This window comes from Aotus nancymaae, unplaced genomic scaffold (genome assembly GCF_030222135.1).
Source record: "Aotus nancymaae isolate 86718 unplaced genomic scaffold, 86718_ANA_hifiasm-v0.15.2.pri h1tg000025l, whole genome shotgun sequence".
NCBI lineage: Eukaryota > Metazoa > Chordata > Mammalia > Primates > Aotidae > Aotus > Aotus nancymaae.
Genome location: NW_026988438.1, coordinates 38434980 through 38462937, shown reverse-complemented (window position 1 = coordinate 38462937; position 27958 = coordinate 38434980). Strand labels below are relative to the sequence as shown.

The 27958-nt window shown below is 39.7% G+C and overlaps 1 protein-coding gene across 1 annotated transcript in view; it reads left to right on the top strand.

The window, feature by feature from the left end:
* DNAH11 (dynein axonemal heavy chain 11) overlaps nt 1-27958 on the top strand; it is a 407386-nt gene that overhangs the window by 255127 nt on the left and 124301 nt on the right. The window contains exons 55-57 of the mRNA XM_064380322.1: nt 10442-10603; nt 19188-19421; nt 24990-25136. Coding sequence (XP_064236392.1) covers nt 10442-10603; nt 19188-19421; nt 24990-25136 — 543 coding nt within the window. The remainder of the gene's footprint in view (nt 1-10441; nt 10604-19187; nt 19422-24989; nt 25137-27958) is intronic.

The following is a 27958-nucleotide window of genomic DNA, read 5'->3' as shown; positions in this document are numbered from 1 at the left end:
TAAAAATACATTTGTCAGGTAGTAACAAGGCCAGGGATTTCTTCCTGTTCCATTGTGATATACTTGAATCAAATTTTCTTTATAGAATGGGAAAACAAGTACAATGATAGAATTTGAGGTAGTAATAGTATAAAGTAATGGCTCTCAGTCTCTTCCTCAGAGCTGCAGAAGCAACGTCAACAAGAAACTTTTCTTAAAATGCAGTTTCTCCAACTCCACCCCAGACCTCCTTAGTCAGAAACTTCGGGAGGCCCCCAGAAATCTGTCTTAACAAGGCCTCCAGGTGATTTAGAGGCATGATGAAATTTAAGAGCCATTGTTACAAATAGTGCCAGAATGAGCATTGTTTACATATCTGTATATATATCTATATGTGTATCTTTCATGCTCAACTTCGCTTGCTTCTACAGGATAAATTCGTAGACTGGATATTGCTGGATTCAGTAGTTACAGGCATTCAAATTCTTTGATGCTCTTTTTACTCACAGGTGGTGTGAGTCACCATGCCCAGTTATTTTTATTGATTGTCTTTTTTGTTTGTTTGAGACAGAGTTTCCCTCTTGTTGCTTAGGCTGGAGTGCAGTGGCGCAATCTCGGCTCACTGCAGCTTCTGCCTCCTTGGTGCAAGCAGTTCTTCTGCCTCAGCCTCCTGAGTAGCTAGGATTACCGATGTCTGCCACCATGCTTGGCTAATTTTTTGTATTTTTAGTAAAGATGGGGTTGTACCATGTTGGCCAGGCTGGTCTCGAACTCATGGTCTGAGGTGATCTGCCTGCCTTGGCCTCCCAAAGGCGAGAGCCAGATCATCTTTACTAGAAACAGTTGGAACTCAAGTTGAGCTACAATAAGAGAAAACTCAATAGTTTCTTAAAGCCTCTCACTGTAGTAAGTCCAGACTGGCTCATTGTCACCCCTAGAGGCTCCTTAGAAGAGATGCTCTTCTCATCTTTCCCTTCTGCCAGCTTTCATTGTGATGCCTCTTGCCTCCTGATCACAGGTGGGTGCAGTATGTTTATGGTCCAGGCAGGAGGAAGGAAGGGGAAGAGGACCTGGAGGCTCTGTACCAGGAAACCTAAGCTCCTCCCCACAACCATAAGTTGATGTCTTACTGGCTGCAAATGCATCCCATGCTGCCTCCAGCTACCAAGGAGTCTGAGGGAGTGAATATTTAATTTGGGGACATTACCTTTATGAGTAAAATCGGAAAGGGATTTTGGAATAGTTATCAAAAGGAGCAGTATCAGTCATTTTAGTGCCTATATGCTTTCACGCTCTCTTTAAAACTTTGCTATATTTTTTATTGTATATGGCAAAGTGTAAGCTGAGATGTTTCAGGTTATTTTTCCCAAAAAAAATGTCTTCTTGCGGCCGGGCGCGGTGGCGCACGCCTGTAATCCCAGCACTTTGGGAGGCCGAGGCGGGTGGATCAGGAGATCAAGAGATCGAGACCATCCTGGTCAACATGGTGAAACCCCGTCTCTACTAAAAATACAAAAAATTAGCTGGGCATGGTGGTGCGTGCCTGTAATCCCAGCTACTCAGGAGGCTGAGGCAGGAGAATTGCCTGAACCCAAGAGGCGGACGTTGCGGTGAGCCGAGATCGTGCCATCGCACTCTTACCACTGATTGGAAATGCTATTTATCTCAGACCTTAAATGCCTAAACATAAGACATTCTATTTGGGGCTGTCTATTATGTCCCATTAATTTGTCCCTGCAGAATTGTCACACTGCTTTGTTTATTATAGCTTTATAGTATATTCTGGAATCTAGTAGAGCAAAATCACCTTCCTTGTCTACATTTACTTAGTTATTTGTACCTTTAATTTCCTGGATTAACTGTAAAATCAGTTTGACTTTTTTAAAAAAATCCAATGAAAATGTATAGACTAATTTGGGAATAATGGATATATTTACGATATTGAATATTTTTATTCATTCACCTACATTGTTTTCCTTGTTACAATTTAAGGTTTGTTCCCTGACAGTGTGAATTCTTTCCCAACAAAAAGGCTATTTTTCCAAATATCCTTTGATGTTCTTACTCATTTTTATTCTGGCTGAACTTTAAAATCACTTTGCTAAATTCTGCTAAGCCTGTTGGGAATTGTTAGAATCGCCTAAAATTTGTTAATGAATGTGGGAAGAATTAGCATCTTTATAATAATTGACCTCTTCCGGGAATGTGACACATCTCTTCCTTTAGTCAAAATGTCTTTAAGCTTTTGAAAAGCAGATTATTCTCTTGAATTCATTTCACACATTTCTCATTAATTTCTTTTCTCAATATTTTATACTGTTTTCTACACCTGCCAAATTTCTAACTGATCATTGTAGACATAAAGCCATTGGATGGAGGGAAGGAGGAATAGATGGATAATTAGTTATGCATTTGTTTTTACCAACAAATTCAGTGCATACATTAATTCCAATAGCTTTTGCGTTTTGTTCTTTAGAGTTTGCTGAGTAGACAGATCATCGTTTAATTTTTAATCCTTTATAACTATCACCACTTTCGTATATCCTGGGACAGCCATACTTTCTGAACAGCACTTAAAAATTTTAAGTAACTATAGTGATCATCTTTATTTATTTATTTTTGTTATGAGAATGCCATTAGCTTTCCGTCATTGGTATTAGATGAAATGCTGGCTTAGGATATTTTCAATATTACTTTTAGGAAAAGGTGTTGCAGTTTATCCTATCTGTTTTTATTTAAACTCCCTTTTTTTGTCTTCTTCTTTCATCTTTGCCTGTTCTCCTACTGTGTGTTTCTATTATTTTCTTTATCCTTCCAGCCTCTTGAGAGTGCTTTGCAAGTTTTTATTCTTTTCTTAAGGTTCTTGTATTAAATCAACTTCAGAGGAATCGTCTGCCTTTCAATCTGCAGGATGCTTTTCTACTTTTCTTGGTTTTATAGTATTTCTTCCTCTGGCTCCACTTAGGCTTCTTTCCTCTTCTTTCTTCTTGAATAGTAGAGACAGCAATTCACAGCTAAAGTTTGGCAACAGACAAGGTGGATGATTTCCTACTGGCTCACCCTGCGTCGTGTGCAGGGACCTGATAGTCTCAACAAAAGATGCCAAGCACCACTTGTATCCAAGCAACAGATGAACATAGACATACATGGCCTAAGCCAAGAGACTTAGTAGTAACATAAGTAATTTTCGGGGTATGTTGTTCATTTTGTGTAAAAGCTCAGCTACTCATCTTGCCCGGTGGAAAATCAGATATCACAGAACCTTATCTTTGCAAGATTATAAAGTCGAATCTCTTCAAACCCCCTGTGGCTGAGGAGCAGAACATTTAATTTCTTTCCCTTATGCGGGGCCATCTCGATGATGACAGGGACACTCTTAACCCCTCCCACCCCACTTGTTTCTCATTCGTGCACATTCTGACACATGCACTGATGAGAAACAAGCAACGCTGACACCTGTCTTGCCCGGTACTGGTTCCAGGGCTCTGGGAGTCTCAGTGCTGCCAGCTGTGTTTCGCTTTGCAGGACTACACCTCTCTGGATACAGTGCTCTAGTCTCTGTCCTCCCATTTTCTGTTATTATTTGACATAAATAGAATGAAAAGAACTTCAGAGAAGGGCAAAAGGTGCCACCTTGTACTCTGTATCTGAGGTTCACCCTCTGAGATTAGATAAAACGGCAAAACCTCAAAAAATTAGGACACAAATACCAGTATTTTATTTTACTCAGAAAAGTTTTTTTTCAAACCATTATAGATTTACTCATTCGTGTAGCCATTCATCACTCAGCAAATATGTACTGAGTGCCTGTGAGGTTCTGAGTCCTTGGAATGTGACAGGGAGCAAAGGTTAACCCAGCCACTGCCCACCTAGAGCCACCTCATTCAATCTAATAATCACACACAAAAAGTAAAATCACAACGATGTATGTGAGAGAGAAAGGTTATGTACGACAACAGAAGACAGGATAAGAAAGATTTCACCAAAAAATAATGATCCAGAAGAGACTTCAAAGAGTGAGTAGAAGTCTTCTCCGTTATTTTATATTGTAAAAGAAAATTTTTATACCAGAAATCCAGCACTTAATCCCTTGAGTAGGAACATCACTGTATGTTGAATAGCCTTTGCATTTTGGAAAGCGTGTCGTGCTTTTCTCATTTTGCTAGCATTCACCTGTGGGGTTTGCTGGTAGAATCTGAGGCCTGTTCTTGCAGTGGTGCACATGTATGGAGTTACCCAATAGCGTCAGGAGAAACATCCTCTACTCTAAGTGAGCAGCACAGCTTGGAAGCCAGAAACCTGATGTGACACAGTTCAAATAGAGGCCTATCCAGAAGAAAGAAAAGTAGGCAACTGATTTTCTTAAAAAACAAAACAAAACAAAACTGATACATTGTTATGGGGCTAGAGATTGTCTTGGAACGCAGTCTGTGACCAGCACGGGCCCTGGTGACAAGCACAGGAGCTGAGACAAGGGCTCTGTTTCCTGTCTTCCCCCTCAGAAATAGGCTTGCTCTTTGCTATCTATTGGGATTCCACACACAATTTTCTTTGTGAATAGAAGAGTTTTCTTGTTTAGAAAATGAAGAAAAATAAATTAACTAAAACTCCCTGCTGTCAAACATTACCTCTAGCAAATATCTGTAATGTCCAATATTTACACAAGTCAAAGGTTATGGGAATGAGTTCATTGTGTGCTGTCTAAAAGGGCAATAAATAAGAAAATGTATTGAGTGTGTGCATGTTGAAGGTATTGGATCTTTTAAAAATGAATTGAAATTGAAAGGTAATTAGATGGGGATAATACAGGAAGATATGAGGACAGTGATAAAGTGACACTGAGCATTCAAACTGGGGAAGATTTTCTACACTAAACCTCCATTCCTGTGAGGGTTCCCTCAGATTGAGACTTTATTATTCTTGAAAAATATCGAGGCTTTCGAGGATAAGTGCAAACCTAAGTGATGGATGGAAGCTTCTGAAGTAAATATGTGGGAGGGTTACTACCATCTGAGAATAAACTATATCAAATGGAAAAAAAATACAGAGTGACTGTGGCAATTCACATTTTCATTACCAGATGAAATTGACTAGTCCTATTAGTGATATACAAATAAACATGTACCTATGATGAGATCTTATCTAAAAGAAACAGAAACATATTACAAAGCACAGGGAAAAGTGAATTCCTGCAAATGAGTCATAACACCTGTGTGGGCAAAAAAAAAAAAAAAAAAGATAGAAAATTCTATGGTATGGATTCCAAAAGCAAGTTCCTGACATCCAAATGTTAGAGCCGCAGGAAGTACATAGATGGTGATTTCAGGGTTTGCTTTTTACTTGTGAGAATTTGCTCTGAGAAAAGAGCACAGCTGCCAGAGGCATTTTTAACTTTATTTTTTCTCTGACTTTCCTTTCTAATCCCACTGTTGGAAACTAACTTAAGCTTACTAGCAATTGTCAAGAACTTTTTGGTGAAGGGTATAGTTCAGTGAATTTAGGTACTTCAAGGTAGATGACGTCTGTTGGGTGAGGGAGAGGGCTTTTTCCCCAAATCTCCCAACTCAAGGTATGCTTCCAGGAAAGGATGTCTCAGACTGAAACCTGCTACAGAGAGTTGATTGGTGATAATAAGACACACAAAAAACTTACAACTTGCTCTATAAGTTTGGTGTAATCCCAGCTCTGTTCTTTTGGGGACTCGATTTGCCCATCCTTGGAAGATTTCTTTGGGGCAGATGTGGCAGTATTTCCACAGAAGGATTCAGCTGACCTGACCTCGTTGGAATCACATCAAAAGACTAGACTCTCTTCATAAACACCTTACTGCAGGACTGGTCAAGTTCCAAAATCCCAAGGGCCGCTGCCCAAAATATAATTATTGGGATACCTCGAAACTTAGATTTTTAAATTTTGTTCATACATTGGCAGAGGTATGCACACATTTTTTGGAGTGGGGAGGTTTTGCTTCAGGTATCTTGAACACTACTTATTTTATCAGTGAAAAATCATGTCTACCATCCATGATGCTGCCACACCAGCCATTTATGTTGATGAGAGAAGTAGTTGGCTAAGAGCTTCTGGTAGCTGGCTCTGCAGTGTGGGCTTACATTAGAGACCATGAAATGCTGCTCAGCCACATCCCCACCAGTCTGTGTAGCCCTTGTTGATGTATCGCAGATATTAACAAACAGCACCTAAGGCGTAAAATAAAATGACTTTTCACATGCTTGTTATACTAGTAGTTAGATTATAGACAACACCCTTTTTAAATTATGTATTTTGTTTTTATTTCTTATAAGCCCTTTGCTATATTAATCTTTCATGAAATTAAGGAAAAAGTAACAGGAAAATTGCTTGGAATGCTTTTTCCCCCACAATAATGTTCCTTGTGACAACTGGGGTTTACTTCAGGTTGTCTGTAAAGTTGTTTTCTAAGACAGTGTCTTAGAAAAGAGCAGAATAACCAATGGTTTCCAGACATTAGTGTGGGTTTCTGGAAGAATCTCACATGACTCCACTACCAAGGAAAGCTGGATGGCAGGAGAAGCTTTATGCTCAGTTTTTGGCAAAACTAGAAATTACTGAGCAGTGAATTGGGTCAGTAACTGCACTCCTCAAGGCTGGCATGACACTCTCCTTTACCTTCAAAGAGATTACTGATGAACAAGTATATTTCTGTAATTTAGTTCCCAGGGTCTAGTTTAGCTGATACAATTTAGATTACTTATTTAAAATTCTCTAAATTTTTTATCTCTGTATGTAGAGACCTAGATTCTATGAGTATTTAACAAACTGCAATAACATTGAAAAAGTCAATGTTTCATTGAAGTATTCCTGTAGATACCTTAAAACTATTAGACTATCGCTGTGGGTATCAGAATAACCCTAGAGAGTTTGTTGAAAACACACATTGCTGAGTCCCACCCCCAGAGTTTCTGATTATTTCTGTCTGGAGTTGGTCCAGGGATTTATATTTCTAACCAACTCCTAGACCGTTCTTTGAGAACACCTGGTCTCCATGCCACCCTTCCAGGCCCTCTCATATTATGAAATTTTACGTAGTGTTCTGAGGATCCTTATTTAAGCAATAATACATAACACAGGAAGAAATATCTTCAGTCATAAAATTGTAGAAAAGAATAATAGTTCTCTAAGTGACCATTCTATATTGGTTTTCAATAAATGCTCCATTTCACGCATTGCTATAAAGAAATTCCCAAGACTGGGTAATTTATAAAGGAAAGAAGTTTAATTGACTCACAGTTCCACATGGCTGGGGAGGCCTCAGGAAACTTACAGTCGTGGCAGAAGGGGAAGCAAGGACCGTCTTCACATGGCGGCAGGAAAGAGAAGTGCATAGAGGGGAAATGCCAGGTGCTTATAAAACCATCATGTCTTCATGAGAACTCCCTCACTATCACGAGAGCAGCATGGGGGAAACCGCCCCCATGATCCAGTTCCCTCCCACCAGGTCCCACCCTCGATACATGTGGATTGTGGGGATTTCAACTTGAGATCAGATGTAGGTGTGAACACAGAGGCAAACCATACCAGTAATGAAGGCTTATGACTCAGTAACTCAGGGAAAGCATCTTTTCCTGAGGCTGAACAAACATGGTTCAGATACTTTATTTTCTAACACATTTACTATGCCAGTTACAAGTGTGGAAATTAAGTGTAGAAGTGATGGAAATATTTGGGATCTTGTGAAATAAAAGATGCTTTTTTTTCTCTGCCTTTGCTAACATTATATGTGAATGACATTTCTAAAATTGGCACAAATGAGAGATGAGTTGGGTGTGGGAAGCCAACTTGGAAAGAAAGGAGAAATACTCAAGTTTTGGGGAAAGCTCATAAGAGAAACATAAGAACTAAGATATAAGTAAAAACTATGCATTAACTAAGGCTTGTTAGCACATGAAATATTACAGCAATCATTTAGTTTATAACTAGAATTTTATATAATGAAAAAATGATCAGCTTATGCAACGTTAAATACATTTCACCACATGCAAAAAAAAATAAATTGGGCCTTATCTCACAACCTATGGAAGAATCAACTCAAAATGGGTTAAATACTTAAGTGTAACATAGGGGAAATCTTCAGAAGATTTGTCTTGGCATTGATTTCTTTGATATGACACCAAAAGCCCAGGAAACAAAAGGAAAAACAGACAAGTGTATTACATCAAACTAAAAAGCTTCTGTATAGCAAAGGAAATGATCGACAGAGTCAAAGCAACCTATGTGAAATGGGAGAAAATATTTGCAAACTGTGTATTTGATATTTGATATTGATATTTGATTATTTGATACTGATTTGATAGTTGATATTGATAAGGAATTAATATTTAAAATATATAAGGAACTCCTATAATTCAAGTTTAAAAATCTGATTTTAAAATGGGCAAAGGACTTGAGTAGACATTTCTCTAAAGAAGACTTACACATGTCTAACAGGTATATGAAAAGATACACAGCATCACTAATCAGGGAAGTGCAAATCAAAACCACAATGAAGTATCACCTCACATAGGTTAGGATAGTTACAGTTGGAAAAAAAACAAAGCAGAAAATAAGTGTTACTTTGATGAAGCTGTGGAGAAATTGGAACCCTTGTACACTATTGGTGAAATTGTAAAATGTTGCAGCCACTATGGAAAACTGTATGGTAGCTCCTCAAAAAATTGAAAACGGAAGTACCATAAAATCTAACATTCCCCCTTCTAGGTATATAGCCAAGGAGACTGAAACCAGGATCTCAAAGAGGTATCTGCACTTTCATGTTCACTGAAGCATTATTCACAGTAGCTGAGACATGTAAGCAACTAAAATGTCCATCAACAGATGACTAGATAAACTAAATGTGCTATATATACACAATGGAATAATTTCATCTATAAAAAGGAAGAAAGTCTTGTCATATGTCACAACATGGATGAACCTTGAGGACATGATGTTAAGTGAAATAAGCCAGTCACAGGACAATTACTGTATGATTCTGTTTATGTGCGGTATCAAGAGTAGTCAAACTCCTAGAAACAGAAAGTAGAATGGTGGTTACCAGGAGCTGGAGGGATGTCTATTCAATAGGTGTAGAGTTTCAGTAATGCAAGATAAGAAAGTTCTAGAAAGCTGCTGCACAACACTGTGCTTACAGTTAACAATACTGTACCATACACTTAAAAATGTAAGAGGGTAGATCTCATGTTTTTTGACATAATAAAACATTTCAATCTTAATATTTATGTAGCTTGAATTGTTGAATACACATGGTATATAAAATAAACATAAAACACTTGTTAAATGAGATATGGATTCATGTATGCAGGAATATTGTATGATGTCGACTTTTTAACTGCTATAGGTAAAAAAAAATCACATCCTTTGAAAAGTGATTTCAATTGCCTGATTTCAAAGTGTTAGAGACTGAGAGGCAGTTACAAAGCTTTATATCATCAGATCTGAGCCATTTCTAGGGAAGAGGAAACCAAGACTCTCCCTCTCAGACCTTACCCCAGTTGACAGTTCTCTTCCCAGTGTCCTCGCATCCATAGGAACTTGAGAATAAAAGCAGAGAAGGAAAGGATGCTCCCTGAACACCTCCTTTGTTTTGGCACCTTATACAGCATGTCTCCTCTGAAGTACCCTCTGAAGCAAAGAGGAGCTGACCAGGTGCTCCTCTCACTGAGTTCCTTTGACCCTCTGTCATAGCCAGATGCCATGGCCACCCTCAGGACTCCTGACAGAATCCCTTATGTCCCTAAAAAAAAGTCTAGAAGTATATTTAAATTTTAATTAACTTGTAATTCATTACACAGCCACACAAAACGTTAGCTTTATAGCAGAAACTTAAAAATTTTCTCAGCAGGAGAATGTGTAAACTGATTTTTTTTTCTTGAAGACTAGTGTGATAGTATAAACTGAATTTCTAATTTCTTTACAATTCTGAAGTGGGAGCTCAAGTAGATGTGTTTCATTTTAAATGGAAACACAAACATTAATGCTGAGAAAACATTTTTTAAAGTGTTTCATTATGCAGCTTTATGGAGCCTGATGAATTACAAAATGGAAGGAACAGAAGATGAAGATATTGGTATTGTATCATGGTGATTTCTTTTTAATTTTTGGTTTTTTTTATTACAATGTTACTTGTGTGATGTAAATGAATAATAGGTCTCCCTATTAATGATAATCATCAAAAATGTTTAAGCAAAGAGAGACAAATTTTAAGGAAAGCAGACAGCAGTGTTTCCACGTGTTCAGTGGAGCAGCCTCTTTGGACAGGTTTGTACTTTGATTAGCAAGGAAGTTAATGTTGCTGTCCACTCTGTAGGGCTTTAGGGTAGTTTCATGTCACGGTTGGCTGCGCTCCTTTCTCTCATTGTCTAAGATTGCAAAGTAATTCTCTGCTCACTCATCACCCGCCTGTTTCTGCCTTGCCCCCGTGTCTCCACAGATCATTTTGTGTTTCTCTCCAGTTGGTCACACGCTGAGAGTTAGAGCTCGGAAGTTCCCAGCCATAGTTAACTGCACGGCTATTGACTGGTTTCATGCATGGCCGCAGGAGGCCCTGGTCTCCGTCAGCAGGAGGTTCATTGAGGAAACCAAGGGAATTGAGGTAGGCCGTGTCAGCCTGCGTCACGCACACACTCACACCAAAAATCCTCGATAGATAAGTACTTTTCAAAAATACATCTCCTGTCAGAAAGCTGTCCTGATTTAAGATGTTAACTTATCTGTTAGTTTACATTCTAAGGAATACGATGGCTGGCCTTTTTTCCACCAGGTTGAGGAGGATGTGCACACGTGTGGGAGCACAGGCACACACAGAGCACTTGAGTATATTCTCACTCAGGCACTGACTCACTCGAAGCCCAGGATCATTACTTCCTTGAATCATAATGGGGCTTACTGATTATAAATCCTTTAAGTCCGAACTAAAAGCCCAAACAGAAGTGTAGTCACTGTAGCCATGCTTCTTAACGAAGTAATTGCTTCTTAATGAAGTAAGGCAATTCATTGTGATTATTCTCATAGTATCGATAGTTGAAAAATCAGCCCCCATATTCCATAACCACTAAGTCAAATAATATATCTGCTTATTTGCTTTACAGACTTAGGTTTTATGGGTTATTTTGTCATTCATGTCTTCATGATGAAATTTGTACTTCCCATGGCATTCTAAAATGGTTGTACAAAACAAAACAACAGAAGCTTCAAGCATTCAGATTGAGAGGGAAAAGGGATGTAGCTATGAAGTTATTTAGATTTCCTGGAGATGAAGTTTTATTCATGTCTAGTGCCTTTCTGATTACATAGCTTTTCAAAGTGATTGTGGACATTTCCCAGGGAGCTTTGTCTCCTCATTCCATTGAGTGATAAGGTGAAAGTTTCCTAGAATAGGTCAGACACTGAAATTGACTCTCAGAGGCAAACACAGAACTGGAGATATGAAAGGAATGATGTCTGTTCCTAGTTGAAAGATTATCATGAACAGGTACAACCCACCGTAGCACCCCTTACTCCAAAAGGCATAACTGCCGCAGTTCCAAAGCAATTCTTTTACATTTTGTTGTATGTTGTAACTTTCGGTGGCCATATGGTTAAAAATCTGGTCATATTTACATATTTAATTGTTTGTATGCAGCTAGCTTTATTGTTCATAGTATCATTTTCCTTTGCTTCTACTAAAAAAAAAAAAAACAGCTATAGAGGTAAGTACACATGCAAGTATTCTGCGATACCTACAGAATTTTGTGGAGGAAGACCTTCTCTCCTTTAGTCTTTTCCTGAAATGTTTATTCATTTAATTATTTGGTGCTGGATTGCTAGGGAAGAGCTGTCAAGTAACATCTAATTTGGAAGATACTTATATATAGTACAGGCTTTGGGCTATTCAGCTACCCACCCTCCTTCTCTCCCCTACATTTCCACTTAAAACATTTCCACAAATAAATGAAAATAAGAAATGATCTCTTCTAAAGTCTGCCAGAAATATTTTGTACTTTAACATCTGGAAAATCATTAAGTATGGCAAATAATAGTCGTAAATGTTAACACAAATTTCTTATGCAGTTGCCAGGTCTGTTGCGTTTCTGGAATTCTCTAGGGCATGATTTTATCTTCTCATAGTTACAAGAAGGGTTCACGGTGTTGCTCTATTAGAGGGAGAGAGTCAGTATGAATCTTCTGATAGCAAAGTTCTGCTTCATCCCGGCTGGTTTGGTAGGAAGAGAAGGGGACCACAGCACTTGTTTCTGCCTGTTACTTTCTCAAATGTTAGGAAATTATAGCTAGTAGCATGGTTTAAGTTGGCATTTGGCACAGGGCTTTTTAAAGTTCCTTCGCTTTGCTGCTCTGTGCAGGCTTTTTCCGTGTTCAGGTCGGTGCCACTTTGAAAACGGCTAAAGGAGCTTTGATATGCCAGTGACCGTTGACATCTGCTGGATGAGGCAGGACTTGCATCGTGTTAAGTCAGAGGGCTCCTGTCAGGTGCTCAGCTCGATCCGATGGTGTCATAACGCCTCCTATAGGATGCTGAGCGCCAAATAGGAATTTTAAAAGCACTTTAGCATTTCTGTTGAACTGAATTGTGCCTCAGAACCAATTAGCCAGCTGATTTTATTTCAGCACAAGGTGCTTATTTAACTTTCTCACCTTCTTAATTTGTTGCACAGGAGCAATGATTATAATTCAGAGTACATTGTGTCCATATTCTTCTAAAAACATGTGGTGTCTTTTCTGTAGAGGTCAAAAACAGCTTTTACATGTTTTGAACTAGCACTAATTTGATCACTTTCTTCGTTTTAATTTCCTCTATTAAGACTGAAAGTTATCGGCATATTTTAGGCCCTTCTTAATTGTTGACCTCATTTGCTGAGTCTGAGGTACTTACACAAGGTGACCCCCTTAAGCCAGAGAGAAAGGATTCATTAAAGGCAAGCCGTTTGGTGTGTGTTGACACATCATTTTCCGTCAGTACACACTCAGCACCCAGGGGTACGGGTTGGCTGCATCTAAATAAATGTTTGTGCTGTTTTTCTGTTACCTGATACTGAACTGAATGACAGCTGACAAACAATGACCAAAACAGTTTGACACTTAAGTATTTATCTGAAGACTTTGTGTCAACATACACTACTTCTCCAAGGAGATTTTGAAATGAAGATGGGAGGAGATGTGTAAGGAGTGAGAGAAGAAAAAGCCCTCTGGGTAAACCTGGGAACAGGGTTGGAAAGGCTGTGAGAAGCTCACTGGAGAGAGAATTGGGTGAAGACCTTACTGATGTGTACATGGGTTCTACAACGAAAAATTGAGAGAAGCTGGGGTATTGAAAGACAGGTGATGTTTTTGCTTTTCAGGGTAAAATGCATCGTAGACATATTTGAAAGCAAGGCCAGATGAAAGGAGAAGTTACTGAATGGAAATGAAGCAGTCAGCTGTCTGGTGAAGGAGTGAGGTGCTTGTTGGTTGGTGTGGAGTGGATCTGAGCAAGGTGAACGAGGTCATCTTTTTGGGCACGTTCACCGACTGATGAGTTAAAATCCTCTGTCCTTATGTGGTACCACTTAAAAGTAATGACACAAACTCGGTATCATCGGCTTTTTCAGGGAAAAGCAGTTGTGCCCCATGCAGTCACCTCTTCCGTCGTTGCAGAGTTTGGTAGCCTGTGAAGGACATGTTTTGTTACTGTTTTCCACAACTGATTGTGAGAAAGTCCAGTCTAAGAAGAAAGTTATTTTACTGCTATATTTAAAGCCTTGTTTCTCCAATGGTCTGTAAATTCATTTTTAAAATGGCATGACAAACACAAAGGGTATAAAACAACATATTTGTCAGTGATAGCTATATTAGCAGAGTTTCTATTAATGACTTTCAATTCTCACTTTGAAATATAAATTAGAATTATTCACTATGAATAAAAAGTAGAAGGATAACCTCATGCAATAGAAATTCTGTGAATTTGAGGAAAATAATCCTCTTTTTTGAGGAATATTGAAGCCATTTAAAAATATTAAGACAAAAACAAATGCAACGACATTTATCTCGATTCTGCCCAGTTCTTACACTGGCTTAAGCATATCGTCACGTGGCTGAGGGAAGACCCAGGTAGTTGTTAACGTCCTTCCCCATTCTTCAGGCCTCGACCTCATAAGTAGGGTCCAGACTTTGTCGCTGCCTAGGAATCTAGATATGCATATTCAGCTGAAAGTGTAATTAACTCAGATGGAGCTGTCACTATAAGTTTGTAGTTTTGTGGCTTTTCTCTAGGTGCTGGCCTCACCAGAACCAGCCACAACATTCACACCATCTCCTGCTTTGTCTTCTTCCTATAAAAGAGGTAGCTGGATTTCTTTTTTTGTTTTTGAGATGGAGTCTCACTCTGTCACCCAGGCTGGAGTGCAGTGGCATGATCTCGGCTCACTGCAACCTCCACCTCCTGAGTTGCTCGGACTACAGGTGTGCACCACCACACCTGGCTAATTTTTGTATTTTTAGTAGAGACAGGGTTTCACCATGTTGGCCAGGCTGGCCTCAAACTCCTGATCTCAGGTGATCTGCCCGCCTCAGCCTCCCAAAGTGCTGGGATTACAGGCGTGAGCCACTGCACGCAGCCTGGGTTTCATTTTTCCGCCACTCCTCCTGAGTCCTCAATTGCCTCTTTGTTTTAACTTTCTGGCAGAGAACTATTGAAGGTGCCCTTTTCAATGACTGTAATCTCATCTAGGAAATTGTTGGCTTCTGCTGGACTTTGTCTTGCCTCTGACCAGTACTTGAGCTCCAGAATTAAAGACAAAATACGAAAAGCATAAGCAAATAATGGTATAGTGTACTCACCAGACAACTCAAAACATGAAACTGGCATGTGGTTTAGAAAGCTGCACTTGTTGCTGCCTTATGTAATGGTAGTAATCTTGCTGCACCTGACGTTGGTGCTGCTACTACCACAGCAGCAGAACTGATACAGGTTCAGTATCCCTGATCCAAAACACTTGGCACCAGAATTATTTTGGGTTTCAGATTGTTTTGAGGTTTGGAATATTTGCATTTGCATAATGAGATGTCATGGGGATAGGACTCAAATCTAAACATATAATTCATTTATGTTTGTTTATTTATTTATTTATTTATTTATTTATTTATTTATTTATTGAGACGGAGTTTCGCTCTTGTTACCCAGGCTGGAGTGCAATGGCGCGATCTTGGCTCACCACAACCTCCGCCTCCTGGGTTCAGGCAATTCTCCTGCCTCAGCCTCCCAAGTAGCTGGGATTACAGGCACGCACTACCCTGCCCAGCTAATTTTTTGTATTTTTAGTAGAGACAGGGTTTCACAATGCTGACCAGGATGGTCTTGATCTCTTGACCTCATGATCCACCCGCCTCGGCCTCCCAAAGTGCTGGGATTACAGGCGTGAGCCACCGCGCCCGGCATCATTTATGTTTTATACACACCTTATGCACATAATCCGAAGGTCATTTTATATAAGATTTTGAATAATTTCGTGCATGAAACAAAGCTTTGACTGTGCTTGGACTGTGACCCATCACATGAGGTTGTAAGTGGAATTTCCACTTGCAGTGTTCTGTTTTGTTTTGTTTTGTTTTGTTTTGAGACAAAGTCTCTCTCTGTCACCAGGCTAGAGTGCAGTGGCAGGATATCGGCTCAGTGCAACCTCCACCTTCCAGGTTCAAGTGGTTCTCCTGCCTCAGCCTCCCAAGTAGCTGGGACTACAGGCGTGTGCCACCCCAGCTAATTTTTGTGTTTTTAATAGAATCGATGTTTCACCATGTTGGCCAGGATGGTCTTGATCTCTTGACCTTGTGATCCGCCCGCCTTGGCCTCCCAAAGTGCTGGGATTCCAGGCATGAGCCACCTTGCCTAGCTGGTGTTATGTTAATGTTCAAAGAGTTTTGGCTTTTAGAGCATTTCATATTTTGAATTTTTTCAGATTAGGGATGCTCAGCCTGTTCCCGCTGTCACTTTGCATTGCTTGTCACCTCCTACCCATCACGAGCCTCATGAGGAGGGACCACTTGTTTCCCCTGGGATGGAGGCCCAAGAGTAAATAATGCCACTGGTAAGGGGCATATCTGCAGTTTGACACCAGAGCCCATAGTCTTAAATCCTTCTCTTGACTATTGCATGAATGTTTGACTATTTGGAAAGAAGTCAAAGAAGAAAGGAAACGGAATTTTTAGGAGCAATTTTGTGGGCGGGAAGAAGTACAGGAGAGTGGGTAGTATTTTACTAGATTTTTCAGAACTGGAAATCTAGCCCAGGTCCTAGGATTCAAACCCTGTGTCCCTGGCTCCCTCCAGAATCTTCTTCTCAGAGCGAAACAGCACTATGAAGAGCTTAGGACAAGTGCGAAAATGCAACGCTGCTCATTTTATGCATTCCTAAGTTTCCTTTCTTTAATAAGCCACCATACAACCATAAACATCTTAGTAATACATTCTTTTACCAGCCCTAAAGGGAGCAAAAAGATCCAGTAATTGATGTACAGCACATCAGTTTGACATATTTAAAAATTAACACAAATAATTTCTGAGAAAAATGTTGAAGACTTACTGTAGGTATATGGCATTTAATGTGACAAAATTGTCCCAAGTTAAACTTCAAAATGAAAGTAGATTTTTTTCACCTGTTCCTTTTCCTTTTGCCCTTCCTCCCTCCCTTGAATACAATGCTCTTGAAAGCCCTAATTTAATATTACAAAACCATGTAGTCTTCTTTGCTGGTCTTGAGAAGGTATAAAATCCTAAACTGATTTAGTGCTGACCTCTGGGTGTCGTTTACATTCAACTCTGCTGTTTGTCGTCTTCAAGGGGAATATACTGGGCAGTTGCTTGATGTGCCAGGTGTCTGGAGTACTTGGTGTGGCAGAGACTAAGGCTGCTTGAGAGCTGTCACACCAGATAGCCGAGATCTGTTTATGTTTTTGTGTTTGCAGTGAGCCATCTGAGAGAGTAGAAATTAAACATGTTTTCTTAATGTGAGGAAAAGCAGTTTCATCTTTGCATTTGATTATACATTGGAGACAGCATCCCTTTCCGAAGCATCTTAGTGGGGAAACCTTGAGTTTATAACCGTTTGATACTGGCACTCGGCTTATTTTTATTTTTGCCTTCATCATGATTGGCTGCTAAAGGACCGTCAACGGTTATCTACCGGTTTTTATGAAGAGGCCAAACCTCACAGGAATGATGTTCTCCCCTCACGTCTCTCAAAGTGAAAAATACAGCTTTGCGTAGCCCTAGCCGTGGCAGCACCAGCAGCAACTCCCCCCAGCTCTCCCCGATGCCCCCCACCAAAAAAAAAGAAAAAAAACTGGAGATAAATGAATGGCAGAATAAATAATTTATGCTAATGAAATTACTGCAATTAGTAGTTCTACAATGACCCTTTTAAAAGCCACAGCTGTTAATGTCAGGAAGTGCTGTCACTACTGACCTTATCATAAGAGAAAGTGACAAATTGAGAATGCAGGGAAGACCAGTCATCAAAGAGGTCTGTTCTGGAACGATTAGAGTTTTCTGAAAAACAGTGTGAATTACAACCAGCTGCTCCCTGGCTCAGCGAGTCTCCCATGCTGTGCCATTTTGTTAAGCCCGATAACAATAGTTATTTTGCCCCATTGAGACAAGTTGTCTCGGGCCACTTTCAGCTCTACCGGAAACCACTTCTTCCATCCCCAATTTACAAACGAAACTGTTGTTAAAGAAAGCTTTCAGCGCCTCCAAGGAGCCTCCTCATAAGGATCATGGTTGGGCAGAGGCCAGAGGGTTTTTTTTCCCCCCCTCTAAGGAAGTTACACTTGGCTGAGGAAGTATTTATCTATATTGTAGAAAGGTATGTGTGTACCTTTAGTTCCCATTAAAACAAGACAGGGCAGGAGTAAATTCCTGCACATATCTGTATGGAAGTCAAGCTCTTGTAAAATACAGTCTCCAAGGGATTACGATTTACATGAAGTTGATATAAACTTTTTCATAAATTTTATTTTTCTGAGTCTGCTGTTCGGAAATATATTTGTATCTAGTGTCCACTAGAAACCAAGAATATTCAGAATTTATATCACATTATATTTAACTTTATAGTAATACACATTATTTCATTTACTAGTGAGATGGACTTTTAATACTCAGCACAGTCCTATATGTAGGTATTTTAAACCCACTTGGGAATTTGTCCTGATGTTGGAAGACTAGTTGTTTAAAGACATTGTTCAGGAGCAGTTGTTTTTCACCAACAAGAATTGGCCTGTCTCTCCTCGCACCTCTGCTTATAATATTAATGGTGCAGGTTTGAAACGTTTAACTGCATCACCAGCCACTTGTGTGCAATTTTCCGAAAGATGTCCAAGCATTATTGGCAACACTTTGGTAAATTATGTGTGACTTTCCTAAGAGTCGGTGTCGCTCATTTAATTCATATTAATTGATTTTTAGGCTTCTCTTGATTAATTGAACCTGGTTCATCTTGTACAGAATGCAATAAATAATCATTAAAATGAGGGAGATGTGACTCCACAGATTGAAAAGTTAACTACTTCAGAAGTCATAGAGGACAAAACGGAAAGAATGTATAGTCGGGGTCCTCCAGTAACTCTTTGAAGGAGAGTTGCTCTTTCTGTAGTTTTTTTTCCTAAATTAGAGTAGAAATGATCGTGATATTTTTCTCCCAGAAGCAGTGACATATATACCCTACTACCCAGTTTGTCTTTACATGAGTTCTCATAGAACTGTGAGTTTCTGAGTTTTGGCTTTTTTTTCCCAGTGACTTTGAAGGGTTATTGCTTCTCTTTGTCTAAAGCTTAGTTTGAAATCATTGGCACAAATATTTTTCAGGATATCGTGTCTGTTTCTCCACCTTCTCTTTCACACACTTGGCATATAAAAATCAAGTTGTGAAGAGCCGTTCTTAGATGTTGGCTTGTGGGTTTGGTATGTGAAGCACATACAAGTCCTTTGTCCTACTTGGCAAGAAGAAGGTTCATCAAGCTGAATGCGTTATTGTAATCTCCCTAATCCTGTGGATAGCTCTTAAAGATTAAATAAATTTTCCTAGGTTATCCTATAATTTTTTTCTGACTTTTAGGGGAAAAAGATCATTTTCTTGATTTTTCTTCTGTTTTTTTAAGTTGTATTTTTAACTTGAGAGGATTTCACATGAATTGTAATGTTTATGTTTTCAGCCACAGCACAAGGACTCCATTAGCCTTTTCATGGCACATGTTCACACCACTGTAAGTGAAATGAGTGCCAGGTATTACCAGAATGAGAGAAGACGCAACTATACTACCCCAAAGAGTTTTCTAGAACAAATATCACTGTTTAAGAACCTGTTGAAGAAGAAGCAAAATGAGGCATCTGAGAAAAAAGAACACTTGGTGAACGGCATCCAAAAGCTAAAAACCACAGCCTCTCAGGTATGACCAGGATGTGTTATTACTGAGTGACATTGATGCTGCTTAGGAGAAAAATGTATTTCCTTTTGAAGCACTGTTAAATCCATTTCTATAAGATGCCACCTGGTGAAATGTACAGTTTGATGACCCAAGGAACACACTGCTACTGCTTTCTGGAGCCTAGAATGGGATTGGCCGATGACTTGTCACAGCTGGTTTAGGGAGAAATGTTCTCTTCCTGGCCTGACCCAGTGCAAGGCAGCGTGGGATTTGAAGGGAGCAGACACAGCGGTTGCCTCTCTTGTCCCTGACTTCAGTGCACGGTACTTGTCGTCAAAGTTTTTAACATCCTGGGATAGACCAGTATCCCATTTGGTCTCAGATTCTCAACTTCCAGTGTGGGCATCATTCTCTGGCTAATGACTGTGGCAAGATCCCAAAGCAGAGCTGTTTCTCCTACCTTGGTGACTGGTCTGCTCCTCTTAGCCACCAGCTCTCTTAGATAAAAGTGTCCAGTGTCATCTTTGTCCTCAGTCCTGATGCCCCTGTTCCCACAAAGGGTGATACCTCTAACTTGCTGGAGTAAATCAGGAGCAAATCAGCACAGGATGTTAATCATGTATGGCTCTGTGCACACGGCATTATTTCACTGTTAAAAAAACAGATGATTTCATGAAGTAGGTGTTTCTGTAATTTTATGTGTGACGTAATTTTATATATGAAAGAAAATCGCCATCAGTCTTTCCATCAAGATGTCATGTGTCCATCAAGACGTCATGTGTCAATCAAGACTTCCTGTGTCTTCACAGATTTTTTATCTGTGGTTCTTAGCCAAGGGGGAGTAAAGAGACCCAGGCAGCCCCATACTCAGCAGACACAGTGAACTGGCTCTGTTCACGCCAGGAGGAGGTTTCTCCCTAAACCAGCTGTGACACCGAAATCGGCCAATCTTATTGTAGGCTTTGGGACATTCTTATTCATCAACTTTCAGAGTTTAAGACCAGAGAGCCAGCAAGGTTGGATTTTAAACCCAGGTCTGCTCTGATGCCTGTGAGTTGTCCATGGTACCATGCTGCCTCTCTGTGGCTGGAAAGAGGAGACTGGAATGAGAGACTCGAGACTTTGAAGAGTAACCCAGCCTTTCTCTGAGCCAGCCAGGACTTAGAGCTGGAGTGAAAAGAATTCTCACTGCAGATCGCCTCAAGACTAGAAATACTGGTGGCCTTTTCAGAGTGATGTCATCAGGTCACACTCTGATATGCTTTACAAGAATTAGGCTAGTCATTTCCCCCACGTGGCCTGCGTGACCCACCTGTGGCTAGGCTACAAATAAGCTGAGACCCGAAGGAGGGAGCACATTTTCATGTGGGTACCTTTTCACTCTGAAGAGCTCTCTGGCCATATCCTTCAGTCACTCTGGGCCAAAGCACCACTTGCCTCATTCCCTTTTAGTTTTATACACCAAGAATGACTCTGTGGCAAAACATTGTTATCTGTACTAAGCAATGAGTAGATGGACCACAGTTGAGAAAGAGAAACCAGAGTGAGGAGGTTTCCAAGACAGTTGGGATCAAGTGATATTAAGAATAGGCGTGGTGGCTCACACCTGTAATCCCAGCACTTTGGGAAGCCTAGGCTGGCGGATCATGAGGTCAGGAGTTCAAGACCAGCTTGGCCAATATGGTGAAATCCCATCTCTACTAAAAATACAAAAGTTAACTGGGTGTGGTGGCACACACCTGTAATCCCAGTTACTCCGGAGGCTAAGGCAGAAGGATCACTTGAACTTGGGAGGCAGTGATTACAGTGAGCTGAGAGCATGCCACTGCACTCCAGCCTGGGTGACAGAGCAAGGCTCCATCTAAAAAAAAAAAGTTTCCAGGAAACCCACAAATAGCATATCCATATTTGTACACCTTCTCCTTCCCTCTCAAAGAATGCCTGTCTAGGCCGGGCACAGTGGCTCACGCCTTTAATTCCAGCACTTTGGGAGGCTGAAGGAGGAGGATTGCTTGAATTCAGGAGTTTGAGACCAGCCTGGGCTACAAAATGAGACCCAATCGCTACAAAAAAAATTTAAAATGAGCCTAACATGGTGGCATGCACCCATAGACCCAGCCACTAGAAAGATTTAGACAGGAGGATCCCTTGAGCTCAAGAGTTTGAGGTTATGGTGTGCTGATTGGGTCACTGAGCTCCAACCTGAGCAACAGAGTGAGACCCTGTCTCAAAAAAACAAGAAGAATGTCTGTGTTACCTGCTTCTTTTTATTCACACCTTATTTTACTTTCTTGTTTTTGTCCTTCTCCATGTCTGTTTTCTTCTGTCTATCCTCTTCTACCTCATTGAAATCAAGACTCCTTTCCATAAGAAAGATTTTCCCAGGAGTCCTGTCGTGGTGAATAAGACAAGGAAGGAGCTCTGTGTCACAGCGTATTTATATTCCTTTGAATGCTGTCCCAACCTGATCCTGTTGACTTTGCCCACAGGAAATGATAGTATTGTCACCCAAACAGCTTTCAATACTGTGGGGCACCCTTGGCAAATAAATAAGTGCTATGGCCATACTTAAAGGGTTTTTTCCCCAAATGACACAGCTAAAAGCAAGTGGGTTACCGTCCTGGACCATTCCAGTGGTGGCAGCATCTCAGCCATAGGAAAAAAGAAGAGTAGAGAGACTCTGATGTCTTAATAATCACCTCGGTTATGTATTGATGAGTGAGGGGGATGGGCGAGAAAGAGAAATGAGAGCCAGTTCACTGTGTCTGCCGAGTCAGGGCTGCCTGGGTCTCTCTACTCCCCCTTGGCTAAGAACCACAGGCAGAAAGTCTGTGAAGACACAGGAAGTCTTGATTGACATATGAAGTCTTGATGGAAAGACTGACGGTGATTTCTCTTCATCAGGTATTTGTGTATAGAATGCTCTTACTATCAAAAAAATGGTTGGAATAGTCAATAGCTACATGGTAGTTTTAGAAATAAGTGGGTTATAAAAAGGAAGGATGATTTCCTATGTGGAGAATTGGAGAGCCATATAGTGTGAGGTCAGGTTGTACAGAGCATAATGCCTGCATATTGGGGCATGTGTCCTCTAGGGGTCTGCGTTAAGCAACTCTATGTCATTTGAAAACCTTAGCAATGTTCATTGTTTACAGTAAAGCTGTAAATCCCTTTTATAGCCAAATAATCCCTCTCTAGATGTCAACTTAGGTCATCATAGATAGTCATAGTGACCTTTCTTCATAAATAAAGCCTTACTTCCACGGCTTCACCCACCTTGAATATTTCAGAGCTAACAGCTTCCTTAGAAACTGAAATTAAGGCTTGAAATAACATAATTTTGTCCTAGTCTCTTGGGTGATTCTTTTCCCTTTATTTCTATTTTGAGATGATAATTAGATTCAGAAGAAATTACAAAACATAGTACAGACAGGTCCGTGTCACATCTTATAGGTCCAGTGGTAGCATCTGCATAACTAGTACAATGTCGAAACCAGGAAAGTGGCATTGGTACAATCCACAGACCTTATTCAGATTTCCAGGGGTTTTTTTGTTTGTTTTTTGTTTTGTGTGTCTGTGTGTGTACATGTGTACGTGTGCGCATAGTTTTATGCAGTTTTACCATACGTAGGTCTGGGGACTCACAACCACAGTCAAGACACAGAAAACTGCCATCTACAGAAAGATCCCATGTTGCCATTTTATAACCACACCTACAACCCCTCTTCCCTCCCCGCCTCCTGAATCCCTAGTTCCTGGCCATTGCTAATCTGTTCTCCATTTCTATAATTCTGTCATTTCAAAAATGCTATATAAATGGAGTTATATAATATGTAACCTTTGGGTATGGTTTTCTTCACTCAGCGTAATTCCCCTGAGATCCATCCAAGGTATTGGGCGTATCCATAATTTGTCCTTTTTTATTGTTGGGTAATATTCCACAGTATGAAGGTAGCACAATTTAATCATTCAACCATTGGAGGACATCTGGGTTATTTCTGGGTTTTGGCTATTATAAATGAAGCTATTATCAGTACTCATGTACAGGTATTTTTTTATAAACATAAATCCACAAGTGACCAAAAATGAAATTACTGGATGATATGGTACTTGCATGTTTATGTTTATAGAAAACAGGCAAATATTTTCCGGAATGGCTGTGACATTATGCATTACCGCCAGCAGTGTATGAGACATTCAGTTTCTCAGCTTCCTTGCAAGAATTTGGTGGTACCTCTAATTTTTATCTTAACCGTTCTCATAGGCGTGTAGTGATATGGTGGTTTTCCTTGCGATTTCCCGATTGGTGATTGTTTTGACTATGGCCTAACATAACACTAGTTTCACAGAGCTGAAAAGAGCAGAGAAGCATGTCGCTATGCAAAGTTACCCTGCATTCGTAGAGAGACTGCGAAATCAGTCATAGCTTCATCTATAATAGTATGAGAAGCAGTCATAGTAGTAATCATGCTTTTTAGCTAGAGTGTGAATATGCTGTGTTGGGTGGAAATTACAGGATTACTCGGATATGGTAGTGGGACGTTGTTCCACAAGATGAAACCACTGAAATACCTTTAGCAATTGAGTTAAAATAAATGATTATGGTGGTTCTTTGCTGCTATGATTTTTCAAATGGTAATATTGGTACTTTTGGAAAAGGAATGCAATGAGGAGTTAATTATTGTGATGTATACAGCTGCTTTCAGATACGTCTGATAACTGAGTCGTGTCTTTTTCTCTAGCACCTCACTTCTGCTCTTAGTTACATGGCCCTCAAACTGAGGAACCTAGTAATGCCCTGTGAACCTAATGAAATTTTAAATGAAAATATTGAGAGTTCTTTTTAGGAGATGAATTTGTGGATTTCTCGGAAGGCTGAGTTCTCCAAAAGCTGAGTAAGGTTATTTAGTGACGGGCTGATGGGAGACATACATGCCCCTGAAGCTCACTAAGTTTTGGCCACAGCATACTCATGCCTCAAACACACAGTTTGCTCTTCTTAGTAGTTATTAAGTTGAATATTGGGTTAGCTTCACGATCATAAATGAGGTGAAAAAAATCAAGAGGGCCATTTTCTATTTGATGGGAAAAGGTGAGACCTGTCAATGGGCTTTTTAATATGCAGCCAATTACTCTGCAGTCAGGCAAGTAGTACTCAAGTCTTCAACCCACCGAAGCCTCCAACAACTCTCTGTTGGAGAGTGAGAGGCATGGTTCTTCCAGTTTATCATCAAGTATGTCTTTCCACAACTTCTGCCTCTTTGAGCCTGATATGCCTAGGACCTGAAAGCAGATGTTGGAGAAGGAGTATGTGATTGGACAGAAGGAAGAGAAGCTTCTCTACTCAACCTGTTAGTACTGACAAAAATTAATTATATTTCCTGCAAAATTATTGGAAAATATTCTGTTTGTTCTCATGGAGAAAAACAATGTAGCTGCATTTTTGCAAATCAGAATGTGAAATCAGAGTGGAAACAGACGCAAGATACAAATTGTTAGGTATTCCTGAATTCATTCCCAACAATAAGTTCTGCCTGGGATTTGTCGTGACCAAGGCAAGTGACATAACAATAGTGACTTTTCCTTTAGGTGGGAGATTTAAAAGCCAGACTTGCCTCTCAAGAAGCCGAGTTGCAACTGAAAAATCATGACGCCGAAGCTCTGATCACGAAGATCGGACTTCAGACGGAGAAAGTGAGCCGGGAAAAGACCATCGCTGATGCTGAGGAGCGGAAGGTCAGGCTAATTCTACCATTTAGAATGCTGAGCTATATTTAGCACAAAATAAACCTTGCTCGGTGAACAATTTTGAACAAGTTCCTCTCCAGGGAGCATAAAGTCTAAAGAATTATTATAGTTACACATGTAACAGCATTTCACACCGTGATTACCACTTGACCTTTCTTTACATTATGCGTTTCCCCAACCTTTTAGCTCTTTTAATGATATGAAAGAACAATAAATACTGAGCTCATTCAAGCATATAATGGATGTGGATCTTGAACATCAGGCCTATTTGTAATACAGTAAAGGTCAGGAAGTCACCTCTGAGGTTTTTTAAAGGTTTCCACTTTTTAGGCAAATTGAACAACTCAATTGTTAACAAAGCCCATTCCATCACTTTGCAAGATGGTTTTCAAATCTTGCATTTTAATAATACAACTGGAGTTTATTATTAAGTCCTAAGCTAAATTTGTTCTTTTTGACTCGATTGAGACCCTAGCATTCTGTATTGTGCTTTATTGTTGGAAATAATTTCTTTTAAGATTATGTAGATTCTGCTTTCTTTCTACTCAGGGTTCTAGCAATTCTGAAATACGTCTTTTGTCATCTTTTTCCAAAATGTCAGCTACAAATGGAAGACATTGTTTTGTACATCTGACTGATTTCTGAAAAGAAATACCATCGTAAACAGAAACATTTTAATACATATTTGTTTAAAAATTGAGTGTACATGTGCAAGGTAAAAAATTCTTATTTTAGACAAAAGATTATAATGAGGGCCTAATTAATAACAAGTTATGAGTTGCTAACATACTCATACCTATTGGATCAGTAGTGATTATGCCATTTTTTCTTGTATTTTAGGGTACTTGAAAATATTTGAGTTTCCCAGTGGTGTTGCCATTCATATACAACTGAGTTGTTTTGCTTTTTCTTCTAATACATACTGAGGGTGTTTTTCTTGCACAACTAAAGACTTGAAAAGTAATTGAACATCAAAACTAGAAACAGACAGTTTTAAGAAATAAGATTATGACATTTAAAATTGAAGATAAGGCACATTTGACATGATCAAGGGGCATATGATTCCTATTTAGAGTCATAAGTGTTTCTGTTATGTTGCAGTTAAGTGGAGAATGTCCCTAAAAGTATATTATTGGGCGTGGCACAGTGACTAATGCTTGTAATCCCAGCACTTAGGGAGACAGAGGTAGGAGGATATCTTCCGCCCAGGAGTTGGAGACCTGTCTGGACAAGATAATGAGACTCTATTCTCCATAAAAGAGGGGCAAGAAAGACAAAGTATATCATTATATTCAGCAATTAGGTATCACACATGATGTAATTACCATGAGCTAATTCCACCCAGGGAATGTTTCTCAAGCATTACACAAACGTGATATTCTAGAATTTATTATATCATAACCTACCATCACAGATACTTGTTGAAAAACTTAAATTATAAATACTGTAGGAGGTTTTTTTTTTTGCATTTTTACGTATGAATTCTTAAGGAAAAATTACCCTCACAAAAGGAGAAAGAAGTTTTAGCAAATTAGAATTCATCTGACAGGTCATTTAGTGAAGTTCTTAAAACACAAAGAAGGGACATACTGTTTTTAATATTTAATCCATACCAAGACATAAATATTATACTTTTAAACGTTTTCACTTTATCCATAGAGCTTAGTTTAATTATAAATAACAAATTTAATGGAACATCTGCTTTTTCACCAGGCACTGTTGGAGACTATTAGGGATATTTGAGAAGCAGGGTGCTCTCATGTAAATTACATTGCCGTGGAAAAGACTGACAGGAGACATGTTATACATTGAGAAGCAGGATATTTCAAGATCGGTGATCTGATGAAAATCAAGTAGAGAGCTATTGTAAATTGGGTATGGAAGGCAGTTCTTTTGTAATTAAACTAGGTAGCATCTAGAAATTCACCAACACTTGAGCCCATGCTGTGGGCTCACGTTCGTCATATGTCCAACCACGTGGTAGATACTACACTATGCCATACTAAAGGGGGTGAATATGGACTGTTTTGGTCCTATGAAATTGGGGTCTCAAGTCTTCACACATAAGCAGTAATTTAAAAGCAACAGCGCATAGCTCACAAAGTACAGAACCACGCTTAATATGACTAAACAAATGTTGGGGTTCGAGACTGTCTTGCTGTGTGTCTTGATAGCCCATATAGAGAGGCAGGTTGAAATCATTGCTTCAGATTTATAAGATAATCAAGGGCAATTTGAACCAGTGGCATTGCCAGTAATGACTTCAAGTCACACAAGCATCATAAGCCTGTGAAAATTAGTTCTTCCTCCATCTTTGTTTGGCTTCTCAGCTCCAAATTCTAAAATGCTAAGAATCCTCTGATTGCTTCCAAACTGTGTTCTCCCTTGAGTAGGTTGTAAGCCTTCGTGAGTAGAGGTGCATTCTAAATTGAAGCACTCATATCACGTCTTCAAAAGTTGGACATCAATCTTGATTTGGAGCGGCTATCAGTTTTTGTGTGTATTTCTGTTCTGGGTTTCAGAGGATCATAAGGAAATTCTTATAATCCGTAGGCAGGTAAGTGCACTGTATCAGTTTGCTAAGGCTGCCATGACAAAATATCACAGATTGGGAGACTTCAACAATAGAAGTTTATTTTCTCCAAGTTCTGGAGGCTGGAAGTCCATGATCAAAGTATTGGCAGGTTTGGTTTCTCCTGAGGCCTCCTGTGGCTTGCAGATGGCCGCCTTCTTCCTATGTCCTCACGTGATCTTTTCTTTGTGATTACTTCTCTGATATCTCTTGTGTGTGTCCAAACTTCTCACCCCAA